At 45.9% G+C, this 20,130-nt stretch overlaps 1 protein-coding gene and 3 non-coding genes across 4 annotated transcripts; all 4 read left to right on the top strand.

The window, feature by feature from the left end:
- The first annotated feature begins 10,671 nt into the window (after positions 1 to 10,671).
- On the top strand, positions 10,672 to 19,919 carry RPS12 (ribosomal protein S12). The gene is made up of 6 exons (XM_038741896.1): positions 10,672 to 10,725; positions 10,886 to 10,935; positions 15,359 to 15,475; positions 18,291 to 18,393; positions 19,085 to 19,186; positions 19,835 to 19,919. The coding sequence occupies exons 2-6, from the start codon at positions 10,922 to 10,924 to the stop codon at positions 19,895 to 19,897; spliced, it is 399 nt and encodes a 132-aa protein (XP_038597824.1). The 5' UTR covers positions 10,672 to 10,725; positions 10,886 to 10,921; the 3' UTR covers positions 19,898 to 19,919.
- On the top strand, positions 16,946 to 17,018 carry LOC119924691. Its single transcript, XR_005449388.1, has one exon. It is a non-coding gene; the product is annotated as a small nucleolar RNA SNORD101 (small nucleolar RNA).
- LOC119924661 lies at positions 18,929 to 19,013 on the top strand. Its single transcript, XR_005449361.1, has one exon. It is a non-coding gene; the product is annotated as a small nucleolar RNA SNORD100 (small nucleolar RNA).
- On the top strand, positions 19,297 to 19,430 carry LOC119924656. Its single transcript, XR_005449357.1, has one exon. It is a non-coding gene; the product is annotated as a small nucleolar RNA SNORA33 (small nucleolar RNA).
- Positions 19,920 to 20,130: the final 211 nt, after the last annotated feature.

The raw sequence follows: 20,130 nt of genomic DNA, 5'->3' as shown, positions 1-20,130 counted from the left end.
AATCAGTGGCATTCAATGAACACTTATTGTGTGTGGAGCATAGCATTAAGTGGTCGGGAAAGTACAATACAACAAAATTGTTCCCTGCCCACAAGAAGACTGTGAGCCCATTGTTGGGTAGGGACTGTCTCTATATTTTGCCAACTTGTACTTCCCAAGTGCTTAGTACAGTGCTCGGCACACAGTAAGCGCTCAATAAATACAACTGAATGAATGAATGACAGTTAATACGTGATTAAGGTGGAAGATCTTCACGTCAATCCCCAGTTTTCTGAGTTTTGGTTTTACACTGGCTAGCGGTTTATGTCACGCTGGAGTGTCTGTGTAGCCTAGTGGGAAAAGCACAGGTCTGAGAATCAGGAGACATAAATCAATCAGTGGCATTCAATGAACACTTATTGTGTGTGGAGCATAGCATTAAGTGGTCGGGAAAGTACAATACAACAAAATTGTTCCCTGCCCACAAGAAGACTGTGAGCCCATTGTTGCATAGGGACTGTCTCTATATTTTGCCGACTTGTACTTCCCAAGCGCTTAGTACAGTGCTCGGCACACAGTAAGCGCTCAATAAATGCAATTGAATGAATGAATGACAGTTAATACGTGATTAAGGTGGAAGATCTTCACGTCAATTCCCAGTTTTCTGAGTTTGGGTTTTACACTGGCTAGCGGTTTATGTCACGCTGGAGTGTCTGTGTAGCCTAGTGGGAAAAGCACGGGTCTGAGAATCAGGAGACATAAATCAATCAGTGGCATTCAATGAACACTTATTGTGTGTGGAGCATAGCATTAAGTGGTGGGGAAAGTACAATACAATAAAAAGTTACGTTCCCGGTCCACAAGAAGACTGTGAGCCTGTTGTTGGGTAGGGACCGTCTCTATATGTTGCCAACATGTACTTCCCAAGCGCTTAGTACAGTGCTCTGCACACAGTAAGCACTCAATAAATACGATTGAATGGATGAATGAAGAAGCAGAGAAGCAGTGTGTCTAGTGGATAGAGCAGGGGCCTGATAGAAGGCCCTGAGTTCTAATCCCAGCTCTGCCACTTGTCTGCTGTGTGACCTCGGGAAAATCACTTCACTTCTCTGTGCCTCAGTTATCCCATCTGTAAACTGGGGATTAAAACTGTGAGTTCCATGTGTGACAGGGATTATGTCCAACCTTTAGCATTTAGAAGAGTGCCTGGCACATAGTAAGCACTTAACAAATACCATAAAAAAGGGGTTTACAGTCTACAGAATGAGACAGACATTAAAATAGATTACAGATAAGGGAGGAAGTAGAGTACACAAATACATACAAAAGTATTTTGAAGCTAGGGTAAGACTCAAAGTACTTAAAGGTACACGTCCAAATGCATATTTATCACAGAGGGGAGGGCCTATAGGGGAAACAAAGGGCTAAATCTAGGGAGGCCTCTGGGAGAGATGATTTTAGGAGGGTTTAGAAGGTGGAGAGAGTGGTGGACGGTCACATATGAAGGGGGACTTCGAGGCCTGAGTGAGATCGTGGACGAGAGGTCAGCGGTAGCATAGATGAGATTGAGATACAGAGTAGATTAGTGTTAGAGGAGTGGAGTGGAGCATAGCATTAAGTGGTCGGGAAAGTACAATACAACAAAATTGGTAAGTACGTTCCCTGCCCACAAGAAGACTGTGAGCCTGTTGTTGCGTAGGGACTGTCTCTATATTTTGCCGACTTGTACTTCCCAAGCACTTAGTACGGTGCTCGGCACACAGTAAGCGCTCAATAAATACAATTGAATGAATGAATGAAAGTTAATATGTGATTAAGGTGGAAGATCTTCAAGTCAATCCCCAGTTTTCTGAGTTTCAGTTGAGTTGTACTAGGAGATCAGCAAAGTTAGGTAGGATAGGGCTGATGGAGTGCTTAAAGCCTATGGTAAGGAGTGTCCGATGCAGAGGTGGATGGGTAACCTCAGGAGGTTTGTGAGGAGTGAGGAAGATATAGACTGGATAATTTTTCAGAAAAATGATCTGGGCAGCGGAATGAGGTATGAACTGGAGAGCTGATGTCCCATGTAGGGAGATGTAGGGAGGTCGGCGAGGAGGCTGAGTAGTCAGAGTGGGAAATAAGTGTTTGGTTCAGTGTGGTAGCATTTAGGATGGGAGAGAAGAAGGCAGATTCTAGAGATGTGGTAACCCACGTGGGTTTCATTCATTCATTCGTATTTATTGAGCATTTACTGTGTGCAAAGCACTGTACTAAGTGCTTGGGAAGTACAAGTCGGCAACGTATAAAGACGGTCCCTACCCAACAGTGGGCTCACAGTCTAGAAGGGGGAGACAGACAACGAAACAAAACATATGGATGGGTTTTAATCCTAATTCTGGTATTGGCCGGCTGTGTGACTATGGACAAGTCACAACTTCCCTGGACCTCCATTTCCCCATCTTCACGATAGGTATAAGGCAGTTGCTCAGCCTTCTTAGATTGTGAGCCTCATGTGAAAGTGTGCCTGATCTGATTACCAAGTTATCTATCCCAGAGTTTAGCACAATTCAAATATACCGTAGCTACCCAAATTATATTGGCCCGGTTGCTGTATAAAGTACACAAGGGAATATCATAACTTAAGGGGACAGGGACAAGAGGCAGCATTCACAGGGCTGAAATGAAGTACCTGAAAAATTGGGGGTGGTCAATGCCAACCCGTTAAAATACAAATGTCTTGAATATTTCCAGTATCTCTCATGCCCAGTCTAGAATATTTCCCAGGAACTGACAGAGGGCCTCTTTGGTGCTCCTACTTTTGGCATCTTGGGCAAGTGCCTACTGTGCCCATTATAAAGCAGAGCTTTGAATGGAAGAAATGTTTCAGGTACTGATCAGAGGCACTCGTCCTGAACTATTAATCAAGCAAGTTCATTATGGGCAGAGAACGTGTCTGCTATTTCTGTTGCATTGTAGTCTCCCAAGTGCTTAGTACAGGGCTCTGCATATGGTAAATGCTCAATAAATACCAATGATTGATTGATTTATTGAGCACTTGCTGTGTGCAGAGCACTGCACTAAGTGTTTGGGAGAGTACGATTCAACAGAATTGGTAGACATGTTCCCTTCCCAGAAGAATTCGGTCTTCAATCAATCAATCAATCAATCGTATTTATTGAGCGCTTACTATGTGCAGAGCACTGTACTAAGCGCTTGGGAAGTACAAATTGGCAACACATAGAGACAGTCCCTACCCAACAGTGGGCTCACAGTCTAAAAGGGGGAGACAGAGAACAGAGCCAAACATACCAACAAAATAAAATAAATAGGATAGAAATGTACAAGTAAAATAAATAAATAAATGAATAGAGTAATAAATATGGGCCAGAGAGCAAAATTTGACCAATAGTGATCCCAAAATTACCCATTTGGGAACTGAGTTCAATTGTCAGTCTCTCAGATGAGTATTTCTCAAACCCGGGCAACCGGGACATTTAGTAGAATCAGCGTGAACTAGTGGAACGAACATGGGCCCGGGAACCAGGAGTTTGGGATCTAATCCCGGATCCTCCACTTTGGCCGTGTGGCCTTGTCTTGCCCAAGGCCAAGACACCCCACGCCTCAGTTTCCTCATCTGTAAAATGAGGATTCAATACTTGTTCTCCTTCCTCAGACAATAAGCCCCATCTGCGACAGCATCTCCGTCCGATCTGATCGTATTGTATCTACTCTAGTTCATGTTACATAACACCATTGCTATTATTACTAAACGGGTGAGGAAGGGATAAATTGGAAGAGGTGAAATGCTGAAAGCAAAATTTATTCCCCCACTCATTTCATACACACAAAGCTGAGAGGCAATGTGATCTAGTGGAAAAAGCAGGGTCCTGGGAGTCAGAGGACTCGGGTTCTAATTCCAGCTCCACCGCTTGTCTGCTGTATGACCTTGGGCATATAGTGTACTCTCCTGAGAGTTTAGTACAGCTCTCTGCACACAATCTTTCCTATTTCTCATTTAAGAGATGGACACTCAGCGAATGCTATTGATTGTATATACCTGTATATATGTATATATGTTTGTACATATTCATTACTCTATTTATTTATTCATTTATTTTATTTGTACATATCTATTCTATTTATTTTATTTTGTTAGTATGTTTGGTTTTGTTCTCTGTCTCCCCCTTTTAGACTGTGAGCCCACTGTTGGGTAGGGACTGTCTCTATAGGTTGCCAACTTGGACTTCCCAAGCACTTAGTACAGTGCTCTGCACACAGTAAGCGCTCAATAAATATGATTGATTGATTTATTGATTGATTGAAACAATTTACCCATATTTATGGATAATGTGGAATTCTGCTGGCACTCAATTTACCTTCTTGTAGGAGAAATGTCCTACATTATAAATCCTTTGTGAGAACAGTGACTGTCCATCTGGTTTATTTAACTTGAATCTATCCCAGTTCTTAGTTCAGTGTTTGGCACAAAGTAAGCTCTTCCTAAATGGAGTAGAGAATTCCTAAAGTTCATATCAGTTTCGCCTTTCACAACATCTTATTGATCTTGGTATAAGATCTATAAGATCTTGCTCTAAAAGAAGTAGTGTGGCTCAGTGGAAAGAGCCCAGGCTTGGGAGTCAGAGGTCACGGGTTCAAATCCCGTCTCCGCCGCTTATCAGCTGTGTAACTTTGGGCAAGTTACTTAACAATAATAATAATAATAATAATAATAATGTTGGCATTTGTTAAGCGCTTACTATGCACAAAGCACTGTTCTAAGCGCTGGGGGGGGATACAAAGTGATCAGGTTGTCCCATGTGGGGCTCACAGTCTTAATCCCCATTTTACAGATGAGGTAACAGGCTCAGAGAAGTTAAGTGACTTGCCCAAGGTCACGCAGCAGACACATGGCAGAGCGAGGATTCGAACCCATGACCTCTGACTCCAAAGCCTGTGCTCTTTCCACTGAGCCACGCTGCTTCTCTAACCTCTATGCCTCTTTAACCTCTCTGTGCCTCAGTTACCTCATCTGTAGAGTGAGGATGAAGACTGTGAGCCCCACGTGGGACAACCCGATCACCTGGTGTCCTCCCCAGCGCTTAGAACAGTGCTTTGCACATAGTAAGCGCTTAACAAGTGCCATCATCATTATTATTAATGAGTCCTCAAACAGCATTGACTGATTCCCTGTGCTTCAGTTACCTCATCTGTAAAATCGGGATGAAAACTGTGAGCTCCATGTGGGGCCTAGACTATCTGATTAGCTTGTATCACACTCAGGGTTTAGTACAGTGCCTGGCACAGACAAAGCACTGAAATACCATTTGAAAAAAAAAAAGGACACACCATAATCTTCTCTGGGGAAGTCACTTCACTTCTCTGGGCCTCAGTTACCTCATCTGTAACCCGTTCACCCATCTACATGTTTTGCTTTATTGTCTGTCTCCCCCTTCTAGACTGTGAGCCCGTTGTTGGGTAGGGACCGTCTCTATATGTTGCCGACTTGGACTTCCCAAGCGCTTAGTACAGTGCTCTGCACACAGTAAGTGCTCAATAAATATGATTGAATGAATGAATGAATGAATAAAACAACCTTCTCAACAAAATAGACACACACTACGCATATGCCCATACGTTTAATGTGGTAGACAGAACACCGAATGTATAGTTACAGGACGATAATAATAATAATAATGGCATTTATTAAGTGCTTACTATGTGCAAAGCACTGTTCTAAGCGCTGGGGAGGTTACAAGGTGATCAGGTTGTCCCACGGGGGGCTCACAGTCTTCATCCCCATTTTCCAGATGAGGTAACTGAGGCACAGAGAAGTGACTTGCCCCAAGTCACACAGCTGACAAGTGGCGGAGCCGGGATTTGAACCCATGACCTCTGACTCCAAAGCCCGCTGAGCCAGGAAAAGCAGTATGGCTTACTGGATAGATCAGGGGCCTGGGAATCAGAAAGCATTGGGTTCTAATCCCAGCATGGATTTTTGTGTCAAGAGAAGATAGGTGAGGTATAGAGAGATCATATGGAGCGTGAACATTTTGAAAATTGGACTGTGTCAAAAGATTGGTCGCTTCATTGAGGAAACAGGGCAGATTTGTGGGGTAGGGAAGTATGGGAGAGAAGGCAGGTCTGGAGGTTGTGGACAAACACTGGGATTTCAGTGGGAAATGCGAGTGGGAAGCAGCACGGGCCTTGGGAGTCAGAAGGTCGTGGGTTCTAATTCCGATTCCGCCACTGGTCTGCTGTGTGACTTTGGGCAACTCACTTCCCTCCTCTGGGCCTCAGATCCCTCATCTGTAAAATGGGGATGAGGACTGTGAGCCCCATGTGGGAGAAGGGAGTGCGTCCAACACGATTTGCCTGTATCCACCCCAGCGCTTAGTCCAGTGCCTGGTCCATAGTAAGCACTTAACAAATACGGGCTTGGGAGTCAGAGGTTGTGGGTTCTAATCCTGGCTCTGCCACTTATCAGCTGTGTGACTTTGGGCAAGTCACTTTACTTTTCTGTGCCTCAGTTCCCTCAGCTTTACAATGGGGATGAAGACTGTGAGCTCCACTTGGGACAACCTGTACTTCCCAAGCGCTTGGTAAAGTGCACTGCACACAGTAAGCGCTCAATAAATACAACTGAATGAATGAATGAACAACCTGATTACCCTTTAACTACCCCAGTGCTTGGGCAAGTCACTTGACTTCTCTGGGCCTCAGTTTCCTCATCTGTAAAATGGGGATTAAGGCTGTGAGCCCCATGTGGAACAACCTGATCACCTCTTATCTACCCCAATGCTTAGAACAGTGCTTGGCACATAGTAAGCGCTTACCAAATACCATTATCATTATCATTAGAACAGTGCTTGGCACATAGCAAGCGCTTAACAAATACCATCATTATTATAATCACAGTGCTTAGCACATAGTAAGTGCTTAACGAATACCATCATTATTATTATTAGAACAGTGCTTTTCATTCATTCAATCGTATTTATTGAGCACTGTACTAAGCGCTTGGGAAGTACAAGTTGGCAACATATAGAGACGGTCCCTCCCCAACAGTGGGCTCACAGTCTAGAAGGGGGAGACAGAGAACAAAACAAAACATATTAACCAAATAAAATCAATAGAATAGATATGTACAAATAAAATAGAGTAATAAATACGTACAAACATTTATACATATATACAGGAATGCGTCTGTCTTGTTATATTGTACTCTCCCAAGTGCTTATTATAGTGCTCTGCACACAATAAGCACTCAATAAATACGATTGACTGACCGACTTGACTGTGGCCCTACTGTTTGCCAAGCACCGGACCGTCTCTATATGTTGCCAACTTGTACTTCCCAAGCGCTTAGTACAGTGCTCTGCACACAGTAAGTGCTCAATAAATACGATTGAATGAAAAACAAAACATATTAACATATTCTATGTCAAAAACAGAATAAATATATACAAGATAGAGTAATAAATCTGTACAAACATATATACAGGTGCTGTGGGGAGGGGAAGGAGGTAAGGCGGGGGGAATGGGGAGGGGGAGGATGGGGAGAGGAAGGATGGGGCTTGGTACATAGTAAAATAAATATGTACAAGATAGATAAATAGAGTAATAAATCTGTACAAACATATATACAGGTGCTGCGGGGAGGGGAAGGAGGTAAGGCGGGGAGGGTGAGGAGGGGGAGGACGGGGAGAGGAAGGTTGGGGCTTGGTACATAGTAAGCACTTAACAAATACCATCATTATTATTATAACAGTGCTTAGCACATAGTAAGCGCTTAACAAATACCATCCTTATTATTATTATTAGAACAGTGCTTGACACATAGTAAGTGCTTAACAAATACCCAAATAATCAAATACTAGCATTGTGGCTCAGTGGAAAGAGCACGGGCTTTGGAGTCAGAAGTCCTGGGTTCAAATCCCGACTCAGCCAACTGTCAGCTGTGTGACTCTGGGCGAGTCACTTAGCTTCTCTGGGCCTCAGTTCCCTCATCTGTAAAATGGGGATTAAAACTGTGAGCTCCAATGGGACAACCTGGTCACCCTGTAACCTCTCCAGCGCTTAGAACAGTGCTTTGCGCATTGTAAGCGCTTAACAAATACCATCATAATTATTATTTATTTATAAATATCATCATCAACCATCATCAATCGTATTTATTGAGCACTTACTGTGTGCAGAGCACTGTACTAAGCGCTTGGGAAGTACAAATTGGCAACATATAGAGACAGTGTATATATTTATTTATTTTACTTGTCCATATCTATTCTATTTATTTTATTTTGTTAGTATGTGTGGTTTTGTTCTCTGTCTCCCCCTTTTAGACTGTGAGCCCACTGTTGGGTAGGGACTGTCTCTATGTGTTGCCAACTTGTACTTTCCAAGCACTTAGTACAGTGCTCTGCACACAGTAAGCGCTCAATAAATACTATTGATGATGATTATTATTAGTCAGAAGGCTCAACAACCCGGAAACAGAACCCCAGCACTTCCAAAGCGCATGCGCAAAACCTATGCGCACAGAGGAGGAGGGTTCCCCCCCTTATAGGCCTTAAAGAGCGACGAGAGGTGCGCATGCGCGGAGGAGGTGGGGGGGGGCCCTTAGGCCCTAAAGAGCGGCGAGCGATGCGCATGCGCAAGGGAATGGGACCCTTAGGTTTAAAGGGCGGTGAACAGTGCGCATGCGCAGAGGAGGCGGCCGCCCCCTTTAGGCCTTAAAGAGCAGAGAGAGGCGCGCATGCGCAAAGGAGGAGGGGGGCCCATTAGGGCCTAAAGAGTGGCGAGCGGCGCGCCTGCGCAAAGGGGCGAGGGGGCCCCCCCCCCTTAGGCCTTAAAGAGAGACGAGTGGCGCGCATGCGCAAAGGAAGCGAGGAGCTCAGCCCTTAAAGAGCGACGGCAAACGCGCATGCGCAAAGGAGGAGGCGGGTACCCCCATAGGCCTTAGAGTGACGAGAGTGCGCAAGCGCAGATGAGGCGGCGCCCCCTCAAAGAGGGGCGAACGGCGCGCATGCGCAGAGGAGGCGGACCCTCCCCCGGTCTTAAGGAGCGGCGAGCGGCGCGCATGCGTAATGGCGGCGGGGCACCGCTTACGCCCTAAGGGCGACGAGAGGCGCGCATGCGCAGAGGAGGCGGGCGTGTCCCCCACCCCCCCTCCCTTTTAGGCCTTAAAGAACGGCGAGAGGCGTACAGCGGAGGCGGGTCCCCTGTAGGGCCACACGTTTGCAGTGTGCAGAGCACTGTGCTAGGCGCTTGGGAGGTACAGGTTGGCAACATATAGAGACAGTCCCTCAGGAGCAGAAAACGAGCGAGCCACCCCTCCTCCTCATTACCTCGTTCCCCTCCCCACAGCACCTGTATATATGTTTGTACGGATTTATTACTATTTGTCCATATTTATTTTCGTTTGTTAATATGTTTTGTGGTCCGTCTCCCCCTTCTAGACTATGAGCCCGCTGTTGGGTAGGGACCGTCTCTAGATCATCATCATCAATCGTATTTATTGAGCGCTTACTATGTGCAGAGCACTGTACTAAGCGCTTGGGAAGTACAAATTGGCAACATATAGAGACAGCCCCTACCCAACAGCGGGCTCACAGTCTAAAAGGGGGGGACAGAGAACAAAACCAAACATACTAACAAAATAAAATAAGTAGAATAGATATGTACAAGTAAAATAAATAAATAGAGTAAAAAATATGTACAAACATATATACGGCATGGCTCAGTGGAAAGAGCCTGGGCTTTGGAGTCAGTGGTCAGGGGTTCAAATCCCAGCTCCGCCAATTGTCAGCTGTGTGACTCTGGGCAAGTCACTTAACTTCTCTGTGCCTCAGTTCCCTCATCTGTAAAATGAGGATTAAGACTGTGAGACCCCATGGGACAACCTGATCACCTTGTAACCTCCCCAGCACTTAGAACAGTGCTTTGCACATAGTAAGTGCTTGATAAATGCCATTATTATTATTATTATTATTATTGATTGAATGAATCAATCAATCGCTCTCGCCTGTCCCGCCATCGACCCCCGGCCCACGTCCTCCCCCCGGCCTGGAATGCCCCCAATCCCTCTGCCCATCCGCCAAGCTAGCTCTCTTCCTCCCTTCAAGGCCCTGCTGAGAGCTCACCTCCTCCAGGAGGCCTTCCCAGACTAAGCCCCTTCCTTCCTCTCCCCCTCGCCCCCCTCTCCATCCCCCCCATCTTACCTCCTTCCCTTCCCCACAGCACCTGTATATATGTATATATGTTTGTACATATTTATTGCTCTATTTTATTTCTACATATCTATTCTATTGATTTTATTTTGTTAGTATGTTTGGTTTTGTTCTCTGTCTCCCCCTTTTAGACTGTGAGCCCACTGTTGGGTAGGGACTTTCTCTATGTGTTGCCAATTTGTACTTCCCAAGCGCTTAGTACAGTGCTCTGCACATAGTAAGCGCTCAATAAATACGATTGATGATGACGAATGGAGAGAGAGAGAGAGAGGTTGGCGCCGCGCATGCGCAGAAGAGGCGGACCCCCCCCCCCAGGCCTGAAAGAGGGGCGAGCGGCGTGCATGCGCAGACCGTGCGCGCTCAGAGGAGCCGGCCCCCTCCGTAGGTCTGAAAGAGGGGCGAGCGGCGCGCATGCGCAGACCGTGCGCGCGCCGAGGAGGCGGGGCCCCCCGGCCTTCGGCCTTAAAGGGTCGCGAGCGTGGCGCATGCTCTCTCTTTCCCCGTCGCCGCTGATCGGAGCGGGAGGCGGTGGCTTCCCGGGGTGAGTGTAGGCGCCCATGGCGGGCCGGGGCCGGGGGAGGAGGGGGACACAATCCGTCGCCATCCGTCCCCATCCGAGCCCATCCGAGGCAGTGGGCGGTCGGGCCGCGTCCCGGAGGGACGTCGGCGCCTAACGGGCTGCGTTCGGCTCTGTATTTCAGGGATTTGAAGATTCAGCCCCGCCCGTGACCGCCGCCATGGCCGAGGAAGGGTGAGTGTCTTCATCGGAGAGGGGATGGCGGCGGGGCAGCCCTCGGCGCCAAGGCCGCTCACAGTCATCATAGTCAATCAATCAATTAGTCCTATTTATTGAGCGCTTACTGTGTGCAGAGCACTGTACTAAACGCTTGGGAAGTGCAAGTTGGCAACATACAGAGACGATCATCATCAATCGTATTTATTGAGCGCTTACTGCGTGCAGAGCACTGTACTAAGCGCTTGGGAAGTACAAGTTGGCAACATGTAGAGACGGTCATCATCATCATCAATCGTATTTACTGAGCACTTACTGTGTGCAGAGCACTGTACTAAGCGCTTGGGAAGTCCAAGTTGGCAACATATAGAGACGGTCATCATCATCAATCGTATTTATTGAGTGCTTACAGTGTGCAGAGCACTGTACTAAGCGCTTGGGAAGTACAAGTTGGCAACATATAGAGACGGTCATCATCATCAATCGTATTTATTGAGTGCTTACAGTGTGCAGAGCACTGCACTAAGCGCTTGGGAAGTACAAGTTTGTAGCATATAGAGACGGTCATCATCATCACTCGTATTTATTGAGCACTTACTCTGTGCAGAGCACTGCACTAAGCGCTTGGGAAGTACAAGTTGGCAACATAGAGAGACAGTCCCTACCCAACAGTGGGCTCACCGTCTAAAAGTTTGGTTTTCGTATGTTTGGTTTTGTTCTGTCTGCCCCTTTTAGACTGTGAGCCCACTGTTGGGTAGAGACTGTCTCTATATGTTGCCAATTTGTACTTCCCAAGCGCTTAGTACAGTGCTCTGCACATAGTAAGCGCTCTGTAAATACGATTGACAAAAGGGGGAGACGGAGAACAAAACCAAACGTACTAACAAAATAAAAGAAATAGAATAGATATGTACAATAAATAAATGAGTAATAAATATGTACAAACATACATATATACAGGTGCTGTGGGGAAGGGAAGGAGGTAAGATGGGGGGATGGAGAGGGGGACGAGAAGCAGCGTGGCTCAGTGGAAAGAGCCCGGGCTGTGGGGATCAGAGGTCATTGTTTTAAACATTCCCAGTTCTACTGCAGTGGGATTAAAAATTTTTGGACATCACCAGAATCAATCAATCGTATTTACAGAGCGCTTACTGTGTGCAGAGCACTGTACTAAACGCTTGGGAAGTACAAGTTGGCAACCTATAGAGACAGTCCCTACCCAACAGTGGGCTCACAGTCTAAAAGGGGGAGACGGAGAACAAAACCAAACATACTAACAATAAAATAAATAGAATAGATATGTACAAGTAAAATAAGTAGAATATTAAATATGTACAAACATATACATATATGCAGGTGCTGTGGGGAAGGGAAGGAGGTAAGATGGGGGCATGGAGAGGGGGATGAGAAGCAGCGCGGCTCAGTGGAAAGAGCCCGGGCTTTGGGGGTCAGAGGTCCTTGTTTTAAGCATTACCGGTTCTACTGCAGTTGAATTTGAAATTTCTGGACATCACCCGAATCAATCAGTCAATCTAATCGTAGTTATTGAAAGTTTACTGTGTACAGAGCACTGTACTAAGCGCTTGGGAAGTACAAGTTGGCAACATAGAGACGGTCCCTACCCAATAGTGGGCTCACAGTCTAGAGGGGGGAGACAACAAAACCAAACATATTAACAAAGTAAAATAAATAGAATAGATATGTACAAGTAAAACAGAGTAACAGATATGTACATGCATATATGCAGGTGCTGAACAATCTTCACTCCAGCTTCTTCCTTTAAATTACCTACTCTTATAATTCTGCTGTCTTCCCCTAATTCATTCATTCATACAGTCGTATTTATTGAGAGCTTACTGTGTGCAGAGCACTGGACTAAGCGCTTGGGAAGTACAAGTTGGCAACATTTAGAGACGGTCCCTACCCAACAGGGGGCTCGCAGTCTAGAAGGGGAGACAGGCAATAAAACAAATAGAATAGTGAATGTGTACAAGTAAAATAAATGAAGAAATACGAATGCATATGCATATATACAGGTGCTGTGGGGAAGGGAAGGGGGTAAGGCGGGGGGGAGAGGAAGGAGGGGGCAAGGCCTCCTGGAGGAGGTGAGCTCTCCCACAGCACCTGTGTACATGTATATATCTTTGTACATATTCATTACTTTTTTATTCATTTATTTTACTTGTACATATCTATTCTGTTTTATTTTGTTAGTGTGTCTGGTTTTGTTCTTTGTCTCCCCCTTCTAGACTGTGAGCCCAGTGTTGGGTAGGGACTGTCTCTATGTCTCCAACTTGTACTTCCCAAGCGCTTAGTACAGTGCTCTGCACACAGTAAGCGCTCAATAAATACGATTGATTGATTGAAGGAAGGAAGACAGCTTGGGGGATGTGCAGAGGGAGGTCATTCCAAGCCAGGGGAAGGACATGGGCCCGGGGTCGAACGGCGGGACAGGCGAGAACGAGGCACGGTTCTGCCACGTCTGCTGTGTGACTTTGGCCAAATCACTTAACTTCTCTGAGCCCTCATTTGTAAAATGGGGATGAAGACTGAGCCCCACGTGGGACAACCTGATCACCTTGTATCCCCCCAGCGCTTAGAACAGTGTTTTGCACGTAGTAAGCGCTTAACAAATGCTGTTATTACCAATGATCTGAGCCTGGTGTTGGGTAGGGACCGTCTCTCTATGTTGCCAACTTGTACTTCCCAAGCGCTTAGTACAGTGCTCTGCACACAGTAAGCGCTCAATAAATACGATTGAGTGAAACCTGTACTTCCCAAGCGCTTAGTACAGTGCTCTGCACACAGCGCTCAATAAATGCGATTGAATGAATGATCAATGCATTTATTAAGCGCTTAATATGTGCAAAGCACTGCTTTAAGCGCTGGACGCTGTTCTAAGGGGGATCGCCCCGGGAGGGGCGCCTCCGGGATCCTGCCCAATCACTCACTCATTCATTCAGTCGTATTTATTGAGCGTTTACTGTGTGCAAAGCACTGTATTAAGCACTTGGGAAGTACAAGTTGGCAACATAGAGACGGTCCCTACCCAACAGCGGGCTCACGGTCTAGAAGGGGGAAACAGACAACAAAACAAAACATCATTAACAAATTAAAATTAATGGCGGTATTGGCTAAGTGCTTACTAGGTGCAAAGCGTTGTGGTGTGAGCCCACTGTTGGGTAGGGACCGTCTCTCTATGTTGCCAACTTGTACTTCCCAAGCGCTTAGTACAGTGCTCTGCACACAGTAAGCGCTCAATAAATACGATTGGTTGATTGACATCAGGTTGTAAAATGGGGATTAGGACTGAGCCCCCCAAGGGACAACCTGATAATGAAAAGCGTTTATTATGTGCAAAGCACTGTTCTAAGCCTTGGGCACTGTTCTAATGGGGATTGCCCCGGGATTGGCCTCGCTGAGAGCCTAGATAATGATGGTATTGGCCATCGTAATAATAATAATGGTATTTACGAAGCACTTACTATGTGCAAAGCACTGTTGTAAGCGTTGGGGAGGTTACAGAGAAGCAGCGTGGCTCAGTGGAAAGAGCACGGGCTTTGGAGTCAGTGGTCATGGGTTCAAACCCCGGCTCCGCCAGTTGTCAGCTGTGTGACTTCGGGCAAGTCAGTTCACTTCTCTGCGCCTCAGTTACCTCGTCTGTAGAATGGGGATTGACCGAGCGCCCTGTGGGACAACGTGATCACCTTGTAACCTCCCCAGCACTTAGAACAGTGCTTTGCACATAGTAAGCACTTAGTAAATGCCATTATTATTATTATCATTACGGAGTGATCAAGTTGTCCCACAGGGAGCTCACAGTCTTAAACCCCATTTTACAGATAAGGGAACTGAGGCCCAGAGAAGTTAAGTGACTTGCCCAAAGTCACACAGCTGACAATTGGCGGAGCTGGGATTTGAACCCATGACTTCTGACTCCAAAACCCGTGCTCTTTTCCACTGAGCCACGCTGCTTCTCTAGTTAGCTAAGCGTTTACTATGTGCAAAGCGCTGGGGTAGATACAGAGACATCAGGTTGCAAAATGGGGATTAAGACTGAGCCCCGCGTGGGGCAGCCTGGTGATGATGGTATTAAGCGCTTACTATGCGCGAAGCACTGTTCTAAGTTGTGGGGGGGATTCAAGGTGATCGGGTTGTTCTTGGTGGGGCTCACAATCTTCATCCCCATTCAACAGATGAGGGGAATGAGGCACAGAGAAGCTAATCTCTGATCACCTTGTATCCTCCCCAGCGCTTAAAACAGTGCTTTGCATATAGTAAGTGCCTAACAAATGCAATTATCTAGATGAAGTAGCTGAGGCACAGAGAAGTTAAGTGGCTTGCCCAAGGTCACCCAGCAGACAGTGGCAGACTTGGGAGTAGAACCCATGACCTGACTCCCAAGCCCGGCCTCTTTAACGCACACTTGCTTTCCACGTAGCATTGCTGCTGGAGGTGTAATGGACGTTAACACCGCTCTCCAAGAAGTGCTGAAGACCGCACTCATCCACGACGGCCTAGCCCGTGGCATCCGCGAAGCTGCCAAAGCCCTGGACAAGTAATGATGATAATTGCGGTACTTGCTATGTGCTTACTGTGTGCCGAGTACTATACTAAGCGCCGGGGTAGATACAAGCAAAGGACACGGTCCTTGCCCCACATGGGGCTCACAGGCTCCACCCCCATTTTACAGATGAGATAACTGAGGCACAGAGAAGCGGCTTGCCCATGGTCACACAGCAGATTAGTGGCGGAGCTGGTTTTGGAACTCAGGGCCTAATGACCCCCAGGCCGTCTACTATGCCAAGTACGTACTGGTGTGCTGCTGCACCGCCTAGTGTGGTTCCCATAAGCCCAGAGTGGGTCAGGGAACTTTTTTAGGGTATCTGTTAAGTGTTTACTATGTTCTAGGCATTGTCCTAAGCGCTGAGGTTAGATCCAAGCTAATCAGGTTGGACACAGTCTCTCTAGCACATGGGGCTCAGTCTTAATCTCAATTTTACAGATGAGGGAACTGAGGCCCAGAGTTAATGTGGTGACCTTTTTCAAGGCCACACAGCAGACAAGTGGCGGGATTGGGATTAGAACCCAGGCCTGCGCTTCTTTCCCCGGGCAGCGTGGCTTCCCCCTTCTGAATTTGTGCCGAAGACCATAACGGGTTAGCTGGGAGCCTAGAAAATGGCCCGAGACAACTGTTGTTTCCATGTCCACACTTTTGGCACCTGAATTGCCATGACGATCGATTAAGTAGGCTATCTATTTTTGAATGAGTTCACTTCGTGGCTCATTCTCACATCAATCAATCAATCAATCAATCGTATTTATTGAGCGCTTACTATGTGCAGAGCACTGTACTAAGCGCTTGGGAAGTACAAATTGGCATCACATAGAGACAGTCCCTGCCCAGCAGTGGGCTCACAGTCTAAAAGGGGGAGACAGAGAACAGAACCAAACATACCAACAAAATAAAATAAGTAGGATAGAAATGTACAAGTAAAATAAATAAATAAATAAATAAATAGAGTAATAAATATGTACAACCATATATACATATATACAGGTGCCGTGGGGAAGGGAAGGAGGTAAGATGGGGGGATGGAGAGGGGGATGAGGGGGACAGGAAAGAAGGGGCTCAGTCTGGGAAGGCCTCCTGGAGGAGGTGAGCTCTCAGCAGGGCCTTGAAGGGAGGAAAACATCTATTTTTCCACGCTATTTACACTTAACTGCTGACTACCAAGGGCCACTTATTAAATAACTCACAGAACCATCTTCATTTTTTAAATTTGTGCATAATTCAGACCAAGTGGCCCTTCTAAGGCATGCTATTTCAAGGTGGTGGTAGTTGGCTGGTGCACTGGCTAACAGTTTGGAAAAGTTAGCCAGCAGTATGACAGGTGTAACAAACCTTGATGCTTATTTGGAGGGTCTGCAGCTGGCAAATTTGTTACAGGTAAACTTAATGGTGAGGCGAGAAGGGAATTAGTGGAAGAATAAGGCATTGCCTCTTAGATGAGGCAGTAACCTACAGGCCTTGAATGATGACTAGTTTGTCGGATACCCCTTCACTCCAATACATGAGTGACAAAAAAAGTCTGACAATCCTGTAGGATTATTATCTGGCAGGAACATGGTGAGGGAGAAATGAAAATGTTGATTTTTTGGAGCAAACTGTTTTTTAAACAGGCTTTTCCGATTATTGCATCTCCTTTTCACTCTTTTATACATTGGCATGGGAGCTGTACCTTCCTTTGAAAACCGATTGATTACAAAGAACTGAAGCTATGAAAAGTATGGGAAAATGATGAATTAGATATAGGTGTGAGTTATAAAGGGGATTGAGTATCTTCTGGACTGGAGGTGGGAGTTTATTTTCTACTTCCGGTTTTGGTTTAGCTTTTTGGAGACTGGTAATATGAATACTCACAAGCGTCACTCTAGTGAAGCGTCAGTCATTCTTTGTTAGCTTTTATTTAACCTGTAGTAATAGTGTTTAGGTAATAAAGAAAATGTTCTATTCGATGAATACTGGCAAAGTGTTTTATTTAGAGTAGATTAAAAGGTCAGGGGAAACAGGCATGGAAGTTATTACTTGGTCAAAGACAACATTAGAATCCAGGTCCATGTCCTTTTCACCTGATTTACAACAGTTTTACGTGTTAAGCTAAAACACAGAATTTGAAAAATTCATTTTCCTGTAAGAGTTTTGGCCTGAATCACCCCACAGATGTTTAAAAGTTGAAAGGATTTTTCCTGGTCTGGTTACACTGGCAAAGTGACTGCATGTGTGCTATCCCAACAACTTTTGAAGTATATGCTGGAAGGTTTCTAAATCCAATAATTTCAAGTCAGTTCAATTCACTTTGGTGTAGACTGGCAGTCCAATCCACTGGAAGCTTCCCTCGGCTGGCTGGATGTGCCTCAGCAGCTCCTGGCATGAATCCCTTACGCCATGAGGCATCGTGGCAATGCTGCACAGTTTAAAAATGGATTCTAATCGGCTGTCTAGTCCAGGAACAGGTAACAACCCTTCCTATATCTGGTGGCTGATTCTATTAACCACCTGTCCACACTGAAGGCTTGGCTTGGAAAGGCCTTACCATGAAAGTGGTCCTTGAAGGCCACAAAGTCTCTAGATGCTTGTTCTTATAAAGTGTATCAGAATCCTTGTAATGTTTGCCATTTGCGGTTCAATTGATGTATCTTCATGAACGTTTAATTCTGGGGGAAAAAAAAATCCCAGCTTCCATTTTGCATGTTTGCCAGTGTAGGCAGCACAGAAAAATCACTACTTTAATTTTGATGTAGTGTGGGCGTAAACATTGGGGATGGGCCTTTGGACGGTTGTGGGATGACAGGTGTACCGTCTCTTTCAGACGCCAAGCCCATCTCTGTGTTCTCGCTTCCAACTGTGATGAACCCATGTACGTGAAGTTGGTCGAGGCCCTGTGTGCAGAGCACCAAATCAACTTGATCAAGGTGAGAGAAGGGGTAAAACGTGAATTTAGTTGAGCCGGTTGGAATGAAGTTGCAGTCAGCTTGTAGTGCAGGCGACCTCCATTTTGCAAAGACACCTGTTCCCCTCACTATGACGTGTATCGCCAAGGGGAGAAATAAGCGCGGGATGGATGCTAGTTGATGGGCCTGAAACAGTGAGCTCAGGTGACCTGAAGCCTATTAATGCGAACTTCCATTCTATCCCTGTTCCACCGTATCGGTTGGAAGTCAGTGTCCATGTTTGGGAGCTAGCTTGTCTTTTGCCGTTGAGTCTCCGACCCATGAACGTATCTCTCCTAGAATGCCCCACTTCCATCTGCGATCTGGCAGTGGATCCATAGCTAGTTAAATTTGCCGTTAGTTCAGAGTGAAGCTTCAAAGAAAGGAGAAGTTAGATCCCTTGTTGACAAATGGATGGTGTCACGGGTGGGAATCCAAGGTTGATTTCTCGGCTAATAATTTGCCACAGCTGGAGTATGTATTCTGGCTTAATGAAGTAGGTACACGGGGTTCCAGTGCTGTACATGATGATAACTTGGCTCCCTCTACTGAAAATGGTGAGGAGAACAGCCATGTCACCCAATAAAATCTGAACGTACAAGCCACTCGAATCTCCTCTTCGAATGAGTTCGGAGCCGTGCAGCATATTCCTCACAATTCATTTATGCAACAGGTGGACGACAACAAGAAACTGGGTGAATGGGTAGGCCTCTGCAAAATTGACAGAGAAGGAAAACCCAGAAAAGTTGTGGGCTGCAGCTGTGTGGTGGTCAAGGTGAGTGCTCTAATCTTTGGGAATAAGACAGGCATGGGAATGGTGCAGAGAAGAACTGAGATGTCTGAAATGAATCATGGGTTCCAGTTTGCGAATTGCCAAAACCCTCTAAGCCAGTAAATTTCATCTGCTTAGCTGAATGTGTTTTGCAGAAGGGATGTGCAAATATGCTGGCAATATCACAGCCTGTATACGAGCCTTGAAGACTCTGTAGTCATTAAGGTCCCTGAAATTGGCAACATCTTTCTACAGCATCCATCCGTATTAAGTGCAGGGAGCCCATTCCCTTCTTGTCCCGGGAAGGTCGATCTCACTCCTGATTATGCCTACACTTCCACATGGGGTATACTCATTTGGATGCATGACAGAAGATCATCATCATCATCGATCGTATTTATTGAGCACTTACTATGTGCAGAGCACTGTACTAAGCGCTTGGGAGGTACAAATTGGCAACATATAGAGACAGTCCCTACCCAACAGTGGGCTCACAGTCTAAAAGGGGGAGACAGGAGATGCTATCCCATCACAGTAGAAAGTCGATGGCATGGGAGATTTGGCCTGTGACTGAGGACAATGGCTGCTAAGGCATCTTATTGCAAAATGTTAGGATCTTTCTCTAAAGACTTATTTTTCTTTTTATTTCAGGACTACGGCAAAGAATCACAGGCCAAAGATGTCATCGAAGAATATTTCAAGTGCAAAAAATGAACAAATAAAAGCCTTGGCCTGATCAGCGTTCCTTTGTCTTGGGGGATGGGTAGCAGAGTGGGAGTTTGGACACTACAATGTTCATAACTTAGATTTTTGCATTCTGTAAACCAGGGAAGGCCTAGAGGTGTAATTTCAGAAGTGGCCTTGAAGATGGAGGGCTGTGGTCTTGGTACATTGAGGGTGTTTCAGGGAAACGATCAGGTGATTAGAGGGTACAGAATGCTGTGAAT

Source organism: Tachyglossus aculeatus, chromosome 2 (assembly GCF_015852505.1).
Source record: "Tachyglossus aculeatus isolate mTacAcu1 chromosome 2, mTacAcu1.pri, whole genome shotgun sequence".
Lineage (NCBI taxonomy): Eukaryota > Metazoa > Chordata > Mammalia > Monotremata > Tachyglossidae > Tachyglossus > Tachyglossus aculeatus.
This window is presented reverse-complemented; position numbering and strand designations above follow the sequence as displayed.